Source organism: Rhinopithecus bieti, unplaced genomic scaffold (assembly GCF_001698545.2).
Source record: "Rhinopithecus bieti isolate Rb0 unplaced genomic scaffold, ASM169854v2 scaffold_26199, whole genome shotgun sequence".
In the NCBI taxonomy this organism is placed as follows: domain Eukaryota; kingdom Metazoa; phylum Chordata; class Mammalia; order Primates; family Cercopithecidae; genus Rhinopithecus; species Rhinopithecus bieti.
Genome location: NW_016811775.1, coordinates 602,331 through 624,484, shown reverse-complemented (window position 1 = coordinate 624,484; position 22,154 = coordinate 602,331). Strand labels below are relative to the sequence as shown.

At 53.1% G+C, this 22,154-nt stretch overlaps 3 protein-coding genes across 4 annotated transcripts; 2 read left to right on the top strand and 1 right to left on the bottom strand.

Annotated features, from left to right (window-relative positions):
• Positions 1-329: 329 nt before the first annotated feature.
• On the top strand, positions 330-6,601 carry CALR (calreticulin). Its single transcript, XM_017895054.1, has 9 exons — positions 330-528; positions 890-991; positions 1,184-1,387; positions 1,807-1,901; positions 1,998-2,207; positions 2,295-2,408; positions 2,498-2,641; positions 5,639-5,731; positions 5,812-6,601. The coding sequence occupies exons 1-9, from the start codon at positions 438-440 to the stop codon at positions 6,010-6,012; spliced, it is 1,254 nt and encodes a 417-aa protein (XP_017750543.1). The 5' UTR covers positions 330-437; the 3' UTR covers positions 6,013-6,601.
• A 968-nt stretch (positions 6,602-7,569) lies between these two features.
• Positions 7,570-15,532, top strand: RAD23A (RAD23 nucleotide excision repair protein A). 2 transcript variants are annotated; one of them, XM_017895052.1, is made up of 9 exons: positions 7,570-7,959; positions 9,767-9,928; positions 10,089-10,270; positions 10,408-10,463; positions 10,596-10,723; positions 10,991-11,069; positions 11,188-11,318; positions 14,568-14,732; positions 14,815-15,532. In XM_017895052.1, the coding sequence occupies exons 1-9, from the start codon at positions 7,888-7,890 to the stop codon at positions 14,926-14,928; spliced, it is 1,089 nt and encodes a 362-aa protein (XP_017750541.1). In that variant the 5' UTR covers positions 7,570-7,887; the 3' UTR covers positions 14,929-15,532. The 2 variants fall into 2 exon arrangements, with proteins under 2 accessions (XP_017750541.1, XP_017750540.1); XM_017895051.1 differs by having other exon boundaries at positions 11,185-11,318.
• Positions 15,533-16,049: 517 nt separating this feature from the next.
• On the bottom strand, positions 16,050-19,540 carry GADD45GIP1 (GADD45G interacting protein 1). Its single transcript, XM_017895053.1, has 2 exons — positions 19,152-19,540; positions 16,050-16,420 (listed from the first exon to the last, which is right to left on the bottom strand). Exons 1-2 carry the CDS (start codon positions 19,499-19,501, stop codon positions 16,102-16,104), a joined length of 669 nt encoding a protein of 222 aa, XP_017750542.1. The 5' UTR covers positions 19,502-19,540; the 3' UTR covers positions 16,050-16,101.
• Between the last annotated feature and the right edge of the window lie 2,614 nt (positions 19,541-22,154).

The window sequence follows — 22,154 nt, the reverse complement described above, 5'->3', positions numbered from 1 at the left end:
CCTGCGCTCCCGCGTGTTCTTTAAACGCCCAGATGGGGAACGACGCACACGGGCAAAGGCGGTGTTAGCGTCAGGTCTGGTCACATGACCTGGCCTGAGGGGCTCGCGGCCCCCACCCCACCAGTGGGCGTCCCCCACAACGCGTGGTCGAACATCATTGGTCAGTGGTGAGGCCAATAGAAATCGGCCATCTGGGAACCCAGCGTTCCGAGGCGCAGCCTAACTTAGTGAACCGACGAAGGTCCAATGGAAAGAGACGGCCGTGGACGCAGGCCAATGATAAAGTGTCAGGGGCGGGCCCAAGGGCGGGTCAGGTTGGTTTGAGAGGCGTGTGGGTATAAAAGTGCAAGGCGGGCGGCGGCGTCCGTCCGTACTGCAGAGCCGCCACCGGAGGGTCGTTTTAAAGGGCCCGCGCGCCACCGCCCCCTCGGCCCGCCATGCTGCTATCCGTGCCGCTGCTGCTCGGCCTCCTCGGCTTGGCCACCGCCGAGCCCGCCGTCTACTTCAAGGAGCAGTTTCTGGACGGAGGTAACGCCTGGTCTCACCTCGAGGCCGTCCGAACGACGCGGCCGGCCCCCCATCCCGGATCTGCGTCGTCGCCCGTAATTACCGCTTAGAGGGCCAACGCAGTGGTCCCCGGGGACTTGAGCTGCGGGCGATCCCTCTTCTGCGTCCCTGAGGAGCGCGGAGGGCGTAGCGGCCTCCCGCGGCGGGAGTTAGGGTTCGCCCGAGGATCGCCGAAGGCACCCGACGTGTCAACTAGAGGTTGGGGTGGGGAGAGTCGGGGATCTCCTTCCCTGTCCCCAGCAGCTTGTAGTTCTCCGCAGATGCTTGGTGTGGGGGGGATTAGCAGAGCCGTGCTGACCTAACTCCCTAACCCCCTATTTAGACGGGTGGACTTCCCGCTGGATCGAATCCAAACACAAGTCAGATTTTGGCAAATTCATCCTCAGTTCCGGCAAGTTCTACGGTGACGAGGAGAAAGATAAAGGTAAGAGCCTAGGAGTGGGTGCGCAGATCCGCGAGAACTTCCTGGCAGAAGTCCTTGTCCGCACACACACAGCCGGGACAGTCCCCTAGGAGCAGGGCAGGTGGAGGAAGTCGGGGAATCGTCTGTATCGTCTAAATCGAGGGTCCTCGCGGGTCAGGACCCAACGGTGACCACACTACCGTCCCGTCTCAGGTTTGCAGACAAGCCAGGATGCACGCTTTTATGCTCTGTCGGCCAGTTTCGAGCCTTTCAGCAACAAAGGCCAGACGCTGGTGGTGCAGTTCACGGTGAAACATGAGCAGAACATCGATTGTGGGGGCGGTTATGTGAAGCTGTTTCCTAATAGTTTGGACCAGACGGACATGCACGGAGACTCAGAATACAACATCATGTTTGGTGAGGGGCTGCTTCCTCGTGCTGACCTCTGTCCCATTAGTTGGAGGGAGACCCAGACCCCACTGACTTCCTTAATAGTTATGATTTTCTTTGGAAGGGGAGCTAAAAGAATAGGTCACAGCAACAATTTATTGCGTTATGATCGCAGATCTAGGCTGTTAACTTAATTTGTGTCATTGTATATAGTTATTTCCCAATCTTACAAATGAGGATGTTGAGTTCTAGAGCACTGATTTTTTTTTTCTTTAAACTTAAGGCTTCACCCACAACCCATTCAGGACAGAATCAGGGTCTGAGTTTCTCTCTTCAGCCTTGACAGACCCGAGTTTAGGAACCAGATCTTCCTTTTGTAAAGAGGGGTGAGGGACTCGAAATGGTGGGTAGTCTCTGACTCTTAACTGGATCTGCTTCACACCTAGGTCCTGACATCTGTGGCCCTGGCACCAAGAAGGTTCATGTCATCTTCAACTACAAGGGCAAAAACGTGCTGATCAACAAGGACATCCGTTGCAAGGTGTGCCTTGGGGGTGGTGGCAGATGGGTGTCATGGGGGAGGTTCAGAGGTCAGCCTGATTGAGGGGGGGCACTGCTCACCTTCTTCCTTCTTCAGGATGATGAGTTTACACACCTGTACACACTGATTGTGCGGCCAGACAACACCTATGAGGTGAAGATTGACAACAGCCAGGTGGAGTCGGGCTCCTTGGAAGACGATTGGGACTTCCTGCCACCCAAGAAGATAAAGGATCCTGATGCTTCAAAACCTGAAGACTGGGATGAGCGGGCCAAGATCGATGATCCCACAGACTCCAAGCCTGAGGTTGGTGTTTGGGCAGGGGCTCTGCTCTCCACATTGGAGGGTGTGAGGACATTTGGGCCAACTCTGACCTCTTCATCTACCCCCCAGGACTGGGACAAGCCCGAACATATCCCTGACCCTGATGCTAAGAAACCCGAGGACTGGGATGAAGAGATGGATGGAGAGTGGGAACCCCCAGTGATTCAGAACCCTGAGTACAAGGTGAGTTTGGGGCTCTGAGCAGGGCTAGGGCTCACAGTGGAGAGTGCACCAACCTTACTCACCCTCTAGTTCCCTTCTTCCTTCTACAGGGTGAGTGGAAGCCCCGGCAGATCGACAACCCAGATTACAAGGGCACTTGGATCCACCCAGAAATTGACAATCCTGAGTACTCTCCTGATCCCAGTATCTATGCCTATGATAACTTTGGTGTGCTGGGCCTGGACCTCTGGCAGGTGAGACTTGGAGGAAAAAGGAGGATCCCTGGGGTACTTCAAGTGCATAAGATCACCCAAGGGGAAAGTGACAGGATAAGATCGCACCCCAGGCGGGTCTGACTCAAAAATGGTACTTTTTGTAAACAGTACTTCCTGGTCTGTCCCTGTGGAGTCTTCTCAGCAACCCTTTTGAGGTTGTACTTCTTGTGAACTAAGTACTTCCCCAAGTACTTTTATGCAAATCAACTTCTTTTTTTTTTTTTGGAGACGGAGTCTCGCTCTGTCGCCCAGGCTGGAGTGCAGTGGTGCGATCTCATCTCACTGTAAGCTCCGCCTCCCAGGTTCACGGCATTCTCCTGCCTCAGCCTCCCGATTAGCTGGGACTACAGGCGCCCGCCACCTCGCCCGGCTAGTTTTTTGTATTTTTTAGTAGAGACGGGGTTTCACCATGTTAGCCAGGATGGTCTCGATCTCCTGACCTCGTGATCCGCCGGTCTCGGCCTCCCAAAGTGCTGGGATTACAGGCTTGAGCCACCGCGCCCGGCCGCAAATCAACTTCTTTAAATACCCCCAAAGAACTAGAAGGTGGTCAGGTAACCCAGTTAGTTAGCTGGGGCTGGGCACAGTGGCTCACCCTTATAATCACAGTACTTTGGGAGACTGAAGCAGGAGGATTGTTTGAGGCCAAGAGTTAGACAACTCAACCTTGCTTGGCAACGTAGTGAGGAGACCGTATCTCTACAATTTTTTTTTTTTTTTTTTGAGACGCAGTTTCACTCTTGTTGCTGAGGCTCGAGTGCAATGGCACGATCTCAGCTCACTGCAACCTTCACCTCCTGGGTTCAAGCGATTCTCCTGCCTCAGCCTCCCGAGTAACTGGGATTACAGGCATGTGCCACTATGGATGCCAGGCTAATTTTTTTGTTTGTTTTTTGTTTTTGAGACCGAGTCTTGCTCTGTCGCCCAGGCTGGAGTGCAGTGGTGCGATCTCATCTCACTGTAAGCTCCGCCTCCCAGGTTCACGGCATTCTCCCGTCTCAGCCTCCCGAGTAGCTGGGACTACAGGTGCCCGCCACCACGCCTGGCTGATTTTTTTTTAGTAGAGACGTGGTTTCACCATGTTAGCCAGGATGGTCTCAATCTCCTGACCTCATAATCCACCGGCCTCAGCTTCCCAAAGTGCTGGGATTACAGCCGTGAACCACCGTACCCAGCCTTTTTTTTGTTTGTTTTTTTGGTAGAGACAGGGCTTCACCATGTTGCCAAGATTGGTCTCGAACTCCTGGCCTCAGGTGATCTGGCCGCCTCGGCCTCCCAAAGTGCTGGGATTACAGGGGTTGAGCCACTGTGCCTAGCCTCTACAAAAACTTTAAAAATTAGCCAGATGTCATGCATACCTGTAGCCCAAGCTACCAAGGAAGAAGGATGATACTTGAGCGTGGGGCATCGAGGCTGCAGTGAGCCATGATCATGTCACTGCACTCCAGCCTGGGTGACAGAGTGAGACCCTGTTTCAAAAAAAGCTGGGACTGAATTTTTATCTTTTTTGGTCACTGAAATACTTTCTGTGCCCAAGACATTTCCTGGCATTTAGTAGGTACCTGAAAAATACCTGAATAAGAGAGTGAAAACAGAAGAAACAGGTGCAGAGAACTGAAGTCAGTAGCCCAAGGTCATGGGGGCAGGAAACCACAAAGCTGGGGTTTGAACCCGCACAGTACAGCACCTGAGTCACTCCATCTTTTTTTTTTTTTTTTTTTTTTTTTTTTTAATTAAAAGGAGAGTCTTGCTCTGTCACCCAGGTTGGGAAGTGCAGTGGCTTGATCTCGGCTTTACTGCAGTCTCTGCCTTCCAGGATTAAGGATTCTCATCCTCAGGCTCTCGAACAGCTGGAATTACAGGCAGCGTCACAGCGCTGGGCTTTTTTTTTTTTTTTTTTTTTTTTTTTTTTTTGAGACGGGAGTCTTGCTCTTCGCCCGGGCTGAGTGCAGTGGCTGGATCTCAGCTCACCTCCAAGCTCTGGCCTCCCGGTTTACGCCTTCTCCTGCCTCAGGCCTCCGGAGTAGCTGGGACTACACGCGGCGCCGCACCTCGCCTGGCTAGGTTTTTTTTTTTGTTATTTTTAGTAGAGAGGGTTTACCGTGTCTAGCCAGGATGGTCTCGATCTCCTGGACCTCGTGATCCGCCCGGTCCTCGGCCCCCCAAAGTGCTGGATTATAGGCTTGAGCCACTGCCGCCGGCCTGTGCTCTTTTTTTTTTTTCCGAGATGGAATTTCACTCTTGTTGCCCAGGCCGGAGTGCAATGATGCAATCTTGACTTGCCACAACCTCCGCCTCCCAGGTTCAAGTGATTCTCCTGCCTCAGCCTCCTGAGTAGCTGGGATTACAGGCATATCAGGCATGTGTCACCACAAACACCGGGCTATTTTTTTTTTTTTTTTTTTTAGTAGAGACGGGGTTTCACTATGTTGCCCAGGTTGGTCTTGAACTCCTGGCCTCAAGTGATCCCCTCGCCATGGCTTCCCAAAGTGCTGGGATTACAGGCGTGAGCCTGTGCCTGGCCATCTCTGCATCTGTTTTTGAGATGGAGTCTCTCTCTGTCGCCCAGGCTGGAGAGCAGTTGCGCGATCTCTGCTCACTGCAAACTCTGCCTCCCGGGTTCACGCCATTCTCCTCCCTCAGCCTCCCGAGTAGCTGGGACTACAGGCGCCCAGCACCACGCCCGGCTAATTTTTTGTATTTTTAGTAGAGACGGGGTTTCACCGTGTTAACCAGGATGGTCTCGATCTCCTGACCTTGTGATCCACCTGCCTCGGCCTCTGGGTGAGGATTACAGATGTGAGCCACCATGCCCGGACTTTCCATCTTTTTAACTGCAATGTCAGCAGCGTTCCTTGTCTTCTCTGCAGATGCAGGCAGCAGGGTATAGTGGTTATAGGAACACAGGTGGAAACCCTGTCCAAAGGAAGGGCTATCGGGTATCACCTCTGACCATCCTTCCCATTCATCCTCCAGGTCAAGTCTGGCACCATCTTTGACAACTTCCTTATCACCAACGATGAGGCATACGCCGAGGAGTTTGGCAACGAGACGTGGGGCGTAACAAAGGTGAGGCCTGGTCCTGGTCCTGATGGGGGCGGGCAGGGAAGGCAGGGTGCAAGGCCCTGAGGTGTGTGCTCTGCCTGCAGGCAGCAGAGAAACAAATGAAGGACAAACAGGACGAGGAGCAGAGGCTTAAGGAGGAGGAAGAAGACAAGAAGCGCAAAGAGGAGGAGGAGGCAGAGGACAAGGAGGATGATGAGGACAAAGATGAGGATGAGGAGGATGAGGAGGACAAGGAGGAAGATGAGGAGGAAGATGTCCCCGGCCAAGCCAAGGACGAGCTGTAGAGAGGCCTGCCTCCAGGGCTGGACTGAGGCCTGAGCGCTCCTGCCGCAGAGCTGGCCACGCCAAATAATGTCTCTGTGAGACTCGAGAACTTTCATTTTTTTCCAGGCTGGTTCGGATTTGGGGTGGATTTTGGTTTTGTTCCCCTCCTCCACTCCTTCCCCTCCCGCCCCCCGCCTTTTTTTTTTTTTTTTTTTTTTTTTAAACTGGTGTTTTATCGTTGATTCTCTTTCAGCCCTCACCCCTGGTTCTCATTTTTCTTGATCAACATCTTTTCTTGCCTCTGTCCCCTTCTCTCACCGTATCTCTTAGCTCCCCTCCAACCTGGGGGGCAGTGGTGTGGAGAAGCTGCAGGCCTGAAATTTCATCTGCTCTCCTTCCTGGAGCCCAGAGGGGGGCAGGAGAAGGGGGTGGTGTCTCCAACCCCCCAGCACTGAGGAAGAATGGGGCTCTTCTCATTTCACCCCGCCCTTTCTCCCCTGCCCCCAGGACTGGGCCATTTCTGGGTGGGGCAATGGGTCCCAGATTGGCTCACACTGAGAATGTAAGAACTACAAACAAAATTTCTATTAAATTAAGTTTTGTGTCTCCCTCCTGTGTCTCCTTTTGGGGAAAGACAGACTTCAGGAAACCCAGCAGTGGTCTTTTTGGGGGTGGGGAGGGTTTCCAGTATATCTCCTTTTTTAGCTGTTGTTAGAGAGGTTACTACTGACTTCCACAAGATTCCAGGGACCCGTATTTACCCCATAACCCTCAAAACCAACGGGGGAATGACTGTTGCTGCCGTAAATAATCCACATATTAATTTACTGAATCCTTGAACCTAACTGGTAAGTTTTGGTTCTGTTTGTTGGTTTTATTTATTTTTAAGATAGACTGTTGCTGTGTTGCCCAGGCTGGCCTACAATGTCTTAATCTGGTTCACCCTGCCTCTTAAACTGGCCGCCTTCATGTTTCTATTCCTTTGGGGTCCTGTGGCTCAGCCCAACCCCTCTGGGATGCCTCCAGAACTGGCAGATCCAAGGGAGAATTCTGTTTATAATGTCGTGAGGCTTTGAAAGTTAACATCTTTAAATACTTTGGGGGTCAGATTGGGGATAATACAACGACGTACTCCTGGCGGGAGACCCAGGAATTAAAATAGTAGGTTCATTCCAAAAATCCAGATCCCTAAAGAATGAATGAGGCTACAAAATGGCACCTTGCCCCTGCTTCCAATTTAAGGTTTTTTTTCTCTGCTTGGTGGCCTTTCAGGTATTTCTAGTCTTGAGTAACTTCCACTTTGCCCTATCTGCCAGAATAAAACTCTGGGCTGGGTGCAGTGGCTCATGCCTGTAATCCCAGCACTTTGAGAGGCCGAGGCGGTCGATTCACCTGAGGTCAGGAGGTGGAAACCAGTCTGGCTAACATGGTGAAACCCTGACTCTACCAAGAATACAAAAATTATCAGGGCATGGTGGGGGTTCCCTGTAATCCCAGCTACTCGGGAGGCTGAGGCAGGAGAATTACACGAACCCGGGAGGCAGAGGTTGCAGTGAGCCAAAATCGCGCCATTGCACTCCCGTGACGTCACCGCTAACGGGCATGGCGTCACTTAGGAGAGCTCGTGTGCTGGCGGAATGGGAAGCCCCGTCCACGCCACGCCCACAACGCGGAGTTTAGTCTGCGCATGCCTCGCTCGACACCGCGCTCGTGCGCATGCCCATAAAGGCCAAGGAGGGTGCGCACAGGTCACATGCGCCGGTGGTCAGCGCGCGCATCGCCTGCCCCGGAAGTGGTCGGCGCGCGGCGCGGCGCGCCTGGGTGCTAAGATGGCGGCGGCGTGAGTTGCATGTTGTGTGAGGATCCAGGGGCCGCCGCGTCGCTCGGGCCCCGCCATGGCCGTCACCATCACGCTCAAAACGCTGCAGCAGCAGACCTTCAAGATCCGCATGGAGCCTGACGAGACGGTGCGGGCCGGGCCGGAGCCCGGGGGCGGGAGTGACGGGTGCCGGGGATGGGGTGGGGGCGGGGAGGCTAGGATCCCAGCGGGAGGGGTAGGGAGGACGGCGCGGGTCGGCCCTTTCCAGACCCCCGACCTGCCCGACTTTCCTGGACCCCCCGATGGTCTTTAGCCCAGTCCCCAGCGGATCGGGCGGCGCTCCTGGGCCGGTCTCCGGGTGACGCCCCACCCCCGGGCCTCTGGCCAGGTCCCGGCTCCAATGTCAGCGCTCTCGCGGGGCGCGGGCGTCACAGGCTCGGAGTCCTGGGCAGGCCAAGCTCTCCAGGACTGGGCTCCACGTTCTCAGCTTTGCAGGCTTCTCCTGGGGACACTGGTGGTGGAATCTAGGAGTAATGACCAGGAGATACTGAGTAGTGACGACAACAACGATGTTAATGATAATAAACGGGTCTCAGTCTTTATGATTTTGGTGGTCCGTGTTTGTTGGGCGTTTATTTTTTATCAGTCACCGAGTGTTTTAGTGTTGTTTTACTGCTCTGCATAACGGGCTTGTCATTGGGGACCTCTGACCATTTTACAGACGCGGAAACCTTGGGGTTAAGAAACTTTGTCACAGTCACACATGTAATGTCAGAGTTGGGATTCACATTCGGTTCTGCCTCGTGTGAGCGTCCACTATATAAATATTATGCTGCCTTTTTAGTCGAAAATAGAATTGGGACCTAATTCAAACATACTGAATGTCTATTGGGTACTTGGCACTTTTTGCACAGTGAGGGAGACATTGAAGTCCACTTTTCGTAGAAAAGGAAACACATTTTTTGATCAGCTCAACGGTTTGGCTTTGGGCAAGTTAACCTCTCTGTGCCTCCGTTTTCTCAAAATATCAAATGAACCTGTCGCCTGCTGGCTTCTGCCTGTAATCCCAGCACTTAGGGAGGCAGAGGCAAGAGGAGCACTTGAGCCTGGGAATTCAAGATCATCCTGGCAACACAGTGAGATCCCATTCTCTACAAAAAGAAGAAACAAAAATAAATAAATAAAAGGAGGCCAATTAAATGTATTTCATAGGAAGCTTAAAAGGTATGCCACATACACACTTATAGTAGCACTATTGGCCAGGCATGGTGCCTCATGCCTCTGTAATCCTAATGATTTGGGAGATGGAGGCAGGAGGATTGCTTGAGGCCAGAAGTTTGAGACCAGCCAGCCTAACATAGGGAGACTCTTATCTACAAAAATGATTTTTTAAAAAATTAGCCTGGTGTGGTGGTGTGCACCTTTAGTCCTAGCTACTCCCAAGGCTGGGTGAGAGTACCACTTGAGCCCAGGAGTTTGAGGCTGCAGTGAGCTATGGTCGTGCCACTTCAATCCAGTGTGGGCAGCAGTGATATCCTGTCTTTTAAAAAATATCACTATGAACTATTCGTCACTGTTATTGTCCAAGATACAGTATAGAGTGGGGGACTGTCCCCTTTATTCTGTTATCATACTTTATACCACCTGAAATTAACATTTTCTTCACATTAGTGTTTTCTCTTTGAGAGCAGGGACTTGTGTTATGTTCTGTGCTGTGGCCTCCATGTCTAAAACAGCACCTGGCACGTAACAGGTGTTTAGTATAAATAAATACTGTGTTGAATGGCATGATGATTGAATGAATTCTTATCTAGCATGCTTTAGATGCTGAGAAAGCTTAAAAATTCCAGCATGCTTGCCTCTCTGCCATCAGGGCTTGCAGCTTCTCCGTCCTAAACTAGAAGGGAAGAGAGAATCTTGGGGTCTCCAGTGACTGTCTGTACTACTACTTCTAGGTGAAGGTGCTAAAGGAGAAGATAGAAGCTGAGAAGGGTCGTGATGCTTTCCCCGTGGCTGGACAGAAACTCATCTATGCCGGCAAGATCTTGAGCGATGATGTCCCTATCAGGGACTATCGCATCGATGAGAAGAACTTTGTGGTCGTCATGGTGACCAAGGTGGGTGACGTGTGCTGGCTGGGAGGGACAAGCTAGGGAGCTGGCAAAGAGCCTGTGTGCCCAGGAGAGATTAGCCATGAACAGGGCGGGGCTGCAGCGGAGCGGGTTGTTGGGTCTGATAGGGTTGCTGATGCCAGCTCCCTTTTTCTTGCTGTTGCAGACCAAAGCCGGCCAGGGTACCTCAGCACCCCCAGAGGCCTCACCCACAGCTGCCCCAGAGTCCTCTACATCCTTCCCGCCTGCCCCCACCTCAGGCATGTCCCATCCCCAACCTGCCGCCAGAGAGGACAAGAGCCCATCAGAGGAATCCGCCCCTACGACGTCCCCAGAGTCTGTGTCAGGGTAAGGCGGGGCAGCAGTCCCAGCTTGGGCCCTGTCTTCCTAGCACATTCCAGCGTCCACATAAGTGGTCCCACACACCTGGAGGGAGGGCAAGCCGCCAGAAGCCAGGGTCCGATTTCTCTCTCTTGAATTTGCAGCTCTGTTCCCTCTTCAGGTAGCAGCGGGCGAGAGGAAGACGCGGCCTCCACGCTAGGTGGGTGGGTGGTCCCCAGGGCAGAGGCGACTGGGTGCCCCAGCCATCAGCTGGGCTTTATCTGGGTGCGGGAGGCCTGGGAACTGCCCTTTCCTCTTCCTGGTGACCCAGGCTTTTCTGCTCCCTCCACAGTGACGGGCTCTGAGTATGAGACGATGCTGACGGAGATCATGTCCATGGGCTATGAGCGGGAGCGGGTCGTGGCCGCCCTGAGAGCCAGCTACAACAACCCCCACCGAGCCGTGGAGTATCTGCTCACGGTGAGGTGGGGCTGCTGCCTCCTGGGAAGGCCTTGAGGGTGTATACGGGCCTCACTGCCCTGATGGGCGGTTGGGAAGGCAAAACCTGCCCTGAAAAGCATTTGGGTAGTGATTCTAGCCTCTAAAGGCTTCCCACAGGAGGCTGGATGTGAGTGGTGGGTGGGCCTCTGGAGGGCAGGGCCGAGGCCTCATCTGTGTCCTGCCAGGGCATGGAGGAGGGTGGCAGCAGGAGGTCTGTGCTTTAGAACTAAACAGGACCCCTGACAGGGAATTCCTGGGAGCCCCGAGCCGGAACACGGTTCTGTCCAGGAGAGCCAGGTATCCGAGCAGCCGGCCACGGAAGCAGGTGGGTGTGCACGTGCTGCATCTGCTCTCCAGGTACCTGACTCACATCACACTCCACCCCGCAGTGCTCCTAGGAGCCTGGCATGGTGTCTGACTGCACCTCTTCCTACTACCAGCAGGAGAGAACCCCCTGGAGTTCCTGCGGGACCAGCCCCAGTTCCAGAACATGCGGCAGGTGATTCAGCAGAACCCTGCGCTGCTGCCCGCTCTGCTCCAGCAACTGGGCCAGGAGAACCCTCAGCTTTTGCAGGTGTGATCCCAAGGGCAGAGGGAGCCATGGCAGCCATCATTTCCGTTGCGTGTGGGCACCAGAGTCCATAACATGTAGGAATCGTTCTAGGCCTGGAAAGTAGGAGTAAGCACATGCATCCCCCACGCCCCCATGCTTCCTGTGACCTGTCGATCCCCACGGTTTCTCAGTCTTCCCAACCATCTTGTGAGGTGTGGGTGCTGTCAACATCACCTCCCACAGAAGAAGACACCAGAAGCTTAGAGCAGCCTGTCATTCCCAGGGTCATACAATTGGTAGTGTGTGTGTTAGAGCAGCCTGTCATTCCCAGGGTCATACAATTGGTAGTGTGTGTGTCTGCCTGCTGCCTCAGGGTCCTGGGCTGGGACTCTGGCTCTGGCTTCACATACAGATGGTGCTGCGTAAATGTCTGTAAGGTGGCATGACATCACCCAGGACAGCTGTGCCCCAGTTGGCTCTGGGGTGACTCTGCTCAGTGAGGCTCCACCTTGCCCTTGAAGGTTCACAGGAAGAGTGGGGGAGTGACCCCCCGGCTGCAAGCAGGTTCCTCCGGGTCCTCGGTGAAGTGCCTACCGGTCTTGGCTCAGGACCCTGCTGTCTGCCCATTCTCCTCACTTCTCAGTCCTTTGCCGGCTCCTCTTGCTCGGTCCTGTTCTTCATCTGCACTTAGCCCTCCCTCATAGTGTCCTGGGGCCTTCAGTCTGTATGGGAACCCCCAAATCTATGTAGCCAGCCCAGGCCTCTCTGAATGCCACACTCCATGGCTGGCTTAATCTCTCCATCAAAGTGCTCTCTAGACTAAACTTCGAAGACTCAGAACAGACCTCCTCAGTCCTCCCCAATCTCTGCAAGGACTAGCCTGGGGTTGCTTCAGCCCCAGGCCCTGGGGACCTGCTGGGGTCCATCCCTCGTCCTGTCTGCTCTTCCCACTCAGCGCCTCCCTGTGCTCCAGCTCCCTGGCAGCCTCTTCCTGGGCCTCTGCCACTGCACAGTCCTGCAGTCCACTTTCCATCATGAGACAGATAACTGAAAAGCACTTTCTTCTTTAATGCGAAAATGGTCAGATGTAGACAATAGTAGAGTTGCATGAGAGCTTCCAGATACCCAGGCAGGGCACAGTGGCTCATGCCTGTAATCCCAGCACTGTGGGAGGCTAAGGCAGGCGGACTACTTGGTCAGGAGTTTTAGATCAGCCTGGTCGACATGGCAAAAACTTGTCTCTACTATAAATACAAAAAGTAACTGAGCATGGTGGCAGGCCACTGTAGTCCCAGCTACTCAGGAGGCGGAGGCACGAGACTTGCTTGAACCCAGGAGGCAGAAATTGCAGTAAACTGAGATTGCCCCACTGCACTCCAGCCTGGGTGACAGAGTGAGACTGTCTCAAAAAGAACAGAAACAGAGGCCGGGCACAGTGGCTCACGCCTGTAATCCCAGCACTTTGGGAGGCCGAGGCGGGCTGATCACGAGGTCAGGAGATTGAGACCATCCTGGCTAACATGGTAAAACCCCATCTCTACTAAAAATACAAAAAATTAGCCGGGTGTGGTGGCGGGCGCCTGTAGTCCCAGCTACTGGAGAGGCTGAGGGAAGGAGAACACCGTCAACCTGGGAGGCGGAGCTTGCTGTGAGCCAAGATCACGCCACTGCACTCCAGCCTGGGCAGCAGAGCGAGACTCCGCCCAACACCCAGATGAGTTCACTTTTTTTGGTTTGGTGACTGGTGGGTGGGAATAGAGACATGGTCTATGTTGCCCAGGCTGGTTTTGAACTCCTGGGCCCAAGCAGTCCCTCCTGCCTTGCCTCCCAAATTATTGAGGTTACAGGTGTGAGCCACAACACCCAGCCAAGTTTACCTTTCTAAAAGATCCGCAGACCATGTCTTTTCCCGTGTAACTGTCACCACCGTGGCTTCCCCCTGCTCTAGAAAATGGGTCTGATTTGGGCCTTCCTCTCTGGTGTCATTGTCTGCTTCCTCCCCCTTCCCTTGTTCGCTCTGTTTTTTTGTTGTTGTTTGTTTTTGAGATGGAGTTTTGCTCTTGTTGCCCAGGCTGGAGTGCAGTGGCGCAGTCTCGGCTCACCGCAACCTCCGCCGCCTCGGTTCAAGAGATTCTCCTACTTCAGCCACTGGAGTAGCTGGGATTACAGGCTTGTGCCACCATGCCCTGCTAATTTTGTATTTTTAGTAGAGATGGTGTTTCTCCATGTTGGTCAGGCTGCTCTCAAACTCCTGACCTCAGGTGATCCGCCTGCCTCAGCCTCCCAAAGTACTGGGATTGCAGGCGTGAGGCACTGTGCCCAGCCACATTCACTCTGTTCTTCCTTGTTTTTGAGACTTCCCAGATGCATCCACCCTGGGCCTTTGCACTTGCTGTTTGCTTTACCTGGAGGAAACCTTCTGCATCCCCTATACTGCAGGCCTGTCCTCCAGCCCTCATCTGCAGTTCCTTCCTAGCCAGACACCTGCAGTTGTTTGGTTCATTTATTGGCTCACTTACTTACTATTTTTGAGACTTTGTTGCCTAGGCTGGAGTGCAGTGGCGCTATCTCAGCTCCCTGCATCCTCTGCCTCCCAGGTTCAAGTGATTCTCCTACCTTAGCCTTCTTGAGTAGCTGGGATTACAGGCACGGGCACGTGCTATCACACCCAACTGATTTTTGTATTTTTAGTAGAGATGGGGTTTCACCATGTTGGCCAGGCTGGTCTCCAACTCCAGGCTGATCTCAAATCACCTCAAGTGATTACTGGTGTGAACTACTGCGCCCGGCCTATTTGTCTATTTATTTATTCAAGACAAGGTCTTGCTCTGTTGCCCAGGCTGGAGTTCAGTGGCTTACTGCAGCCTCCGCCTCCTGGGTTCAGTCTCATACCTCAGCCTGCCAACTAGGTGGGATTACAGGCGTCCGCCACCACACCTGGCTACTTTTTGTATTTTTAGTAGAGATGGGGGTTCACCATGTTGGCCAGACTGGTCTCGAACTCCTGACCTCAAGTGATCTTGACCTGCCCCTGCCTCTTAAAGTGCTAGGATTACAGGTGTGAGCCACCACGCCTGGCTTATTTTTTGGCTCACTTAAAAGCCCATCATCAGCTCCTCCAGGGCAGGGCTTGTGTTGACTGCTATGTTGTGTTTGGCCAGAATAGGCTCCTCTGGATATTTGCCTGACTGAATGAAAAAGCAAGGGTTCTGATGACCTGGGGAGAGGAGGGGCTGTGAATTACCTTCCCTTTCCCACCCTCTCCTGCAGCAAATCAGCCGGCACCAGGAACAGTTCATCCAGATGCTGAACGAGCCCCCTGGGGAGCTGGCGGACATCTCAGATGTGGAGGGGGAGGTGGGCGCCATAGGAGAGGAGGCCCCGCAGATGAACTACATCCAGGTGACACCGCAGGAGAAAGAAGCTATAGAGAGGGTAAGAGGCCTGGCTGAGGTGTGACTGCGGGTGGGCAGGACCCCTACCCTCTGCTGCTCACACTTAACCCATCTTCCCACAGTTGAAGGCCCTGGGCTTCCCAGAGAGCCTGGTCATCCAGGCCTATTTCGCGTGTGAAAAAAATGAGAACTTGGCTGCCAACTTCCTCCTGAGTCAGAACTTTGATGATGAGTGATGCCAGGAGGCCAGGCCACCCAAGCCCTCACCCTACCCCTATTCCATGAAAGTTTTATAAAAGAAAAATATATATATATTCATGTTTATTTAAGAAATGGGAAAAAAAATCAAAAACCTTAAAAAAAAAAGCAAACAGTCCAGCTTCCTGTCCTCTTAAAGTGGCCCCTGTTCCCATCTCGGTCTGAGAAGACCTGGGCCAGACAGCTGTCCCCCCATCCTCCTCCCCAGCCCAGCCTGCTCAGAGAAGCTGGCAGGACTGGGAGGTGACAGATGGGCCCCTCTTGGCCTCTGTCCCAGCTCCCTGCAGCCAGATGGAAAGGCGGCTGCTTGCCTCTCCATCCTCCAAAGAACCCGAGGAACCCCCCCACCCCATCTTCTTGGATGAGAGGAAGCTGGAGCCCCAAACCTTGATCCTCCATTGGAGTGGCCCAAATCTTTCCATCTGGGGCAAGCCCTAAAAGGCCCAAGGCCCCCTCCCCAGTCTGGCTTTGGCCTCCAGGCTGGAGAAGGGCTAACATCAGCTCAGTGTCAAGGCCACCCCCACCCCAGAACAGAACCGTGTCTCTGATAAAGGTTTTGAAGTGAATAAAAGTTTTAAAAACCAGCCCTATGGTCTGTACCTGCTGGGGCTCCCCGCGCCCGCCTGTCTGGGTCTGGGGGCTGGCTGGGCACAGGCAGGCATGGTGATGGGTGCCGGGAAGGGGGAGAGAGGAGTCTGTGAGTCCCTGCAGATTGAGGCTCCCAGTGTCTCCTCCCCCAGTGTGCCATTTCCAGGCAGTGGACCCCAGCCCAACCTTGCAAGGACTGCTGCTCCCCAGCCCCCACCATCATCACCACAGTCTGTTTCGGCTATACTTCCCCCCGCACCCACCGGCCCTGTAATTGGCTAATTACTGGAGATGAATGTTGGTAAACAGAAGCCGCTTTCTCTTCTGCCATCTGTTTCTCCATTATTTGCCCATTGCACCCCCCTTTTCCTCCCCTTGAAGCTCCAGTTAGTCAGCAGGGCCTAGAGTCCCTGTCCCCTTTTGAGTAGAGCCAAGTGGGGGATTCCCCAGCCTTTAAGTGTTGAAGGAGGAACCAGGGCACCCAGAGAGGCACACCTTGAGAGCACACAGATCTCTTCAGGGGTACTGCCAAGTAGCAGGCTTTATTGGGAAGGGACAAAGCCTCAGGAGCTGGGTGCCCCAGAGGCTGCTGGGTCCTGAGCTGCAGCTGCAGCCAGTGCAGCAGCTCGCGCCTCCTGCTTCTGTCTTTGTTTTTCCTCCTTGAGGCGCTTGCGCTCCTTCTTCTCTAGGTCCTGGAGCACCTCCTGGAAGCGGGCACTCTTTGGGTTCACCTGGTAGCCCAGGAGCTCCTGGGCCTCAGCCTGCAGTCGGGCCCTCCTCTCCTTGTCAGCCTGGGCCTTCTCCCAGCGCTCCTGCTGCTGCTGCCGCCAGTTCACAATCATCTGTGGCATCTTGGCCATGCACTCTGCGATGTGCTGCTCCCTGCAGGGGAGGGAGAGTGGGCTGTGACACTGGCACTCAGCCAGGGCAGAGCCCACCCACCTATAGCTCACCCATAGGCCTCTGCCCACAGGCCTGCCTCCTCAACTCCCCCTGTAGATTAACTGTCAGGAAAAGCCCTTGACAAGTGAAGAACAGGAAGAGATGAGAAAGTTACTTGTGCATGAATTTGATCACAAGGGTGTGTCAAGCCCCAGTAAACCCCAGGTGCCAAAGCCAGATCAACATTTCACTGAGCTGCCTACTGAGCAAGCCAAGTGCCACTCCCATGGGTAATTTCACACCTTTATTCCACAGACATTGCTGAGCATCTCCTGCCCAATTCTAGGCACAGGAGTGAAAGCAAGAAAGACATTTCCCACCAGTCCTTGAGTTTGTAGCTACCAGTCACAGCCCCATTTTTTTTAAGTTCAGGAGTACAAGTGCAGGTTTGTTACATAGGTAAACTTGTGCCATGGGGGTTTTTTGTACAGATTTATTTCATCACCCAGGTATTAAACCTAGTACCCAGAGGTCATTTTTCCTGATCCTCTCCCTCCACCCTCCAAAAAGCCCTAGTGTGTGGTGGTCCCTGTGTCCATGTGTTCTCATCATTTAGCTCCCACTTACAAGTGAGAACACGTTGTATTTGGTTTTCTGTTCCTGTGTTTGCTAAGGATGATAGTCTCAAGCTCCTGTCATGTCCCTACAAAGGACATGACCTTGTTCTTTTTTGTGACAGCCTCATTTAAGGATTTGAAAAGTGAAGAATTAAGCACTATAACGGTCATCTGGCTGAGGAGGGGCAGAAACAGGAGTCCCTGCTCCATGATTCCCTGCCTGGGTGATCAGGCACATGGCTTCACCAAGCCTCAGTTTCCTCATCTCTAAAATTAGGGCAATCCCTTCTTCCTCTTAAGGCTGTTGGGAAAACAAGAAGGTTAAACACCGGGAACACACTCGACCTACCCCCCTTCACCCTCCAGGATGTGGCATTATCTATAAGAGATGCCCCTGGCCTGGTCGGATGCCGTAGCTCACGCCTGTAATCCCAGCACTTTGGGAGGCCGAGGTGGGTGGATCACCTGAGGTCAGGAGTTCAAGACCAGCCTGGCCGGCCGGGCACGGTGGCTCAAGCCTGTAATCCCAGCACTTTGGGAGGCCGAGACGGGCGGATCACGAGGTCAGGAGATCGAGACCATCCTGGCTAACACGGTGAAACCCCGTCTCTACTAAAGAAATACAAAACTTAGCCGGGCGATGTGGCGGGCGCCTGTAGTCCCAGCTACTTGGGAGGCTGAGGCGAGAGAATGGCGTAAACCCGGGAGGAGGAACTTGCAGTGAGCTGAGATCCGGCCACTGCACTCCAGCCTGGGAGACAGAGCAAGACTCCGTCTCAAAAAAAACAAAACAAAACAAAGACCAGCCTGGCCAATATGGTGAAACCCCGTCTCTACTAAAAACACGAAAAATGAGCCGGGCGTCATGGCAGGCACCTGTAATCCCAGCTACTTGGGAGGCTGAAGCAGGAGAATCGCTTGAGCCCGGGAGGCGTAGGTTGCAGTGAGCTGAGATGGCACTCCAGCCTGGGCAACAAGAGCAAAACTCTGCCTGAAAAAAAAAAAAAGATGCCCCTGGGTCCTTCAGACCTGCCTCTGTATTCGACCTCTGCCCTTGGTTCCAGGACCCATCACCTTCCTGCTGGCAACTTTTCCCCAGCCACACTGACCTGGCTGTTCTTCAAGGCAATATCCTATCTCAGGGCATTTGCCCCAGCTGTTCCCTTTACCAGGAACTCTTTACCCAAGAGATTACCCCATAGCTAAGTCCGGTTTTTCAGGGCTTTGCTTAAATACCACCTCAGAGAGGCCTGAGGCTTCCCAAACGCAAGCTGCCCTCAGGCACGCACTCTTCACTCTTTTTTTTTCTTTTTTTTTCCTTTTTGTGGAGAACGGGGTCTCGCTGTATTACCCAGGCAGGTCTCGAACTCCTGGGCTCAAGCTATCCTCCCGCCTCTGCCTCCCTGAGAGCTGGGATTACAGGCGTGAGCCACCGCGCCCGGCTGCACTCTTCACTCTTTTACCTTCCTAATAGTCCGCTGTCACCATCTGATATTAAGGGTCCTTTTGGGGCCTGCCTCGGCCTCCCAAATAGCTGGGATTACAGGCATGAGCCACCGCGCCCAGCCTGGGACAGGGTCTTGCACAAGGTATACGCTAGGTAAATACTTGGTGATGATGGCCGGACGCGTTGGCTCCCGCCTGTAATCCCAGCACTTTGGGAGTCTGAGGCGGGTGATCACTTGAAGTACAGAGTTCGAGACCAGCCTGGCCAATACGGTGGAACCCCGTCTCTACTAAAATTACAAAAATCAGCCGGGCGTGGTGGTGCACGCCTGTAATCCCAGCTACACGGGAGGCTAAGGCGGGAGAATCGCTTGAACCTGGGAGGCGGAGGTTGCAGTGAGCCGAGATCTTGCGACTGCACTCCAGCCTGGGCAAGAGAGCGAGACTGTCTCAAAAAAAAAAAAAAAAAAAAAAAAAAAAAAACACTTGCTGATGAATGACTAAATAGACTGTTATTCTGAGTTTGTTTTGCGGCCAGGTGAGCGAATATATAAATCTGCAACATACAAATGCTACGACGTGACCCCGATGGGGTAGGCACGGCTTGGGGCCCAGTTCGCCCACGGGGCACAGAGGGCAGCCCCGCGCGTCTGCCTGCACGCACGCACCTCTCCCGACGCTTCTGCTCTTCGGCCAGATGCTTCACCCGCAGCGACTCCTGCATGGTCGCCAGGCTCGGGTACCATTCGCGTTCTTCGGCCTCCAGCTCCCGCAGCTGCTCCGGCGACGGCCACAACGAACCGGGAGCCACCCCGGAGGCGGCGCCGTAACGCGCGAACTGCTTAGCCGCGTAGCGCGGCCCCAGCTGCCACCGCGGAGTCAGGAGGTCCTCGGGGTCTGGCCACCAGGGTTCCGGCGCGCGGCGCGGGGGCGGCCGCGCCCGGTAGCCACGAGAACCCGGGGCCAGGGTCGCGATCAGTCCTAGCAGGCTGCGTGCCTGTCGCACGGACGCCGCCATCTTGGCTGTGCGGGGTCCTCGCAGGCCCGCCGGGCTGTCCACGCCCGTTGCCTGAGCGCGAGGCCCGGTGTGGGCCAAGGCAGGGAGAGGGGCGTCCCGGTTGCTTCAGTTCGGGGAAGGGCGGCGAAGGGAGTAGTGTGGATTTTACACGTTTCCACGTATAGCTTTAAATTTTAGTTAAGCAGTTACTTATAAGTCTTTTTTTATTTTCACTTTTTTTCTTCTCCTTTTTGCACACTGACACTTAAAAATATATATTTTTAGCTGGGCGCGGTGGTTCACGCCTGTAATCCCAGCACTCTGGGAGGCCAGGGCGGGCGGAACACCTGAGGTCGCGTGTTCGAGACCAGCCTTTTTTTTTTTTTTTTTTTGAGACAGAGTCTCGCTCTGCCAATGGCGCGATCTCGGGTCACTGTCACCTCCGCCTCCCGGGAGGAGAGGAGAGACCCCATCTCTACTGAAAATGCAAAATTAGCCGGGTGTGGTGGCCCATGCCTGTAGTCCCAGCTACTCGGGAGGCTGAGGTTGCGGTGAGCCGAGATCACGCCATTGCATTCCAGCCTGGGTAACAGGAGCGAAACTCTGTCTAAAATAAATAATAAATAAATAAATAAATAAATATGTATATGCTCACCTGGTTGCAAATATATGCAGTGTTCAATGATGTTCTTTGGGTAAAAATCGTATTCTTAATTTTACTTTTATACATTTAAACTAGCATTTATTAGGCTGGGCTCAGTGGCTCCCGCCTGTAATCCCAGCGTTTTGGGAGGCTGAGGTGGGCGGATCACTTGAGGTCAGGAGTTCAAGACCAGCCTGAACAACATGGCAAAACTTCGTCTCTACTAAAAATACAAAAATTAGCTGGGCATGGTGGTAGGCGCCTGTAATCCCAACTACTCAGGAGGCTGAGGCAGGAGAATCGCTTGAACCAGGGAGGTGGAGGTTGCAGTGAACTGAGATCGTGCCATTGCATTCTAGCCTGGGTGACAGAGTGAGACTGTCTAAAACAAACAACCCACTAGTATTTATTATTTTTTTAGTGTAAATGTACCTGGACGTGGTGGTTCACACCTGTAATCCCGGCACTTTGGGAGGCTGAGGCAGGCATCACTTGAGGTCAGGAGTTCGAGACCAGCCTGGCTGTAACATGGTGAAACCCTGTCTCTACTAAAAAAACAAAAATTATCTGGGCATGGTGGTGCATGCCTGTAATCCCAGCTACTCGGAAGGCTGAGGCAGGAGAATTGCTTGAACCCGGGAGGCGGAGGTTGCAGTGAACTGAGATTACACCACTGCTCTCTAGCCTGGGCAACAGAGTGAGACTCTGTCTCATAATAAATAAATAAATAAATAAATAAATAATTCTGTCACGTGCTGTGACATGGATGAACCTTGAGGACATTAGGCTAAGTGAAAGAAGCCAGTCACAAAAGGATAAATATTGTATGATCCCACTTATATGAGGTAACTGGAGTAGTCAAATTCATAGAGACAGAAAGTAGATTAGGAGTTCCAAGGGTTGGGGGTGGAGGAGTGGGAGTTATTGCTTATAATGTATAATATATTTTATGTTGTAAAATATACAAAATAAAAAGAATTTGTGTTTTGTTTTGTTTTGAGTCAGGGTCTCGCTCTGTCTCCCACGTGAGAGTACAGTGGTGCAATGTTGGCTCACTGCAACCTCTGCCTCCCAGATTTAAGGGATTTTCTAGCCTCTGCCTGCTAAGTAGTTGGGACCACAGGCGCAAGCCACCAAGTCTGGCTGATTTTCGTATTTTACTAGAGACGAGGTTTCACCACGTTGACCAGGCTGGTCTCAGACTCCTGACCTTAAGTGATCTGACCACTTCAGCCTCCCAAAGTGCTGGGATTACAGGTGTGAACCACCATGCCCGGCCAAATGTTGTTATTGTTTTGTTTTGTTTGTTTTTTTTGGAAACAGAGTCTCGCTCTGTCGCCCAGGCTGGAGTGCAGTGGTGCGATCTCAGCTCACTGCAAGCTCCGCCTCCCAGGTTCACACCATTCTCCTGCCTCAGCCTCCCGAGTAGCTGGGACTACAGGCACCTGCTACCACGCCCGGCTAATGTATTTTTTTAGTAAAGAACCGGTTTCACCGGTGCCAGGATGTGTCGATCTCCTGACCTTGTATCTGCCCCCTTGGCCTCCCAAAGTCTGGATTACAGGCGTGACCACCGCGCCTGGCCTGTTTTTTTTTTTTTTTTTTTTTTTTTTTTTGAACGGATCTTGCTCTGTCGCCCGGGCATGAGGCAGTGGCCGATCTCAGCTTCACTGCCAAGCTCCGCCTCCCGGGTCTTGACGCCATTCTCCCTGCCTCAGCCTCCGAAGTAGCTGGGACTAGCCACGCGCCCGGCCGGCCTGTTGTTTTAATCACACACATGCACACCTTCTCTGCCCCGGCAAAAAATAAATGCAATTTTCTCAAGACATGAATATTCATAACAATACCACGTATATATGTCATTCCCAAGCTGGAAATAGCTCACACCCAATGTCCATCTGAAGTAGAATAGACAGCTAAATTATGCTGTTTCAGCCAATGGAATACTACACAGGAATGAAAGAGCAGATATTACATCTCACAGCAAGATGGATGATTCTTTTTTTGTTTTTTTTTTTTGAGAGGGAGTTT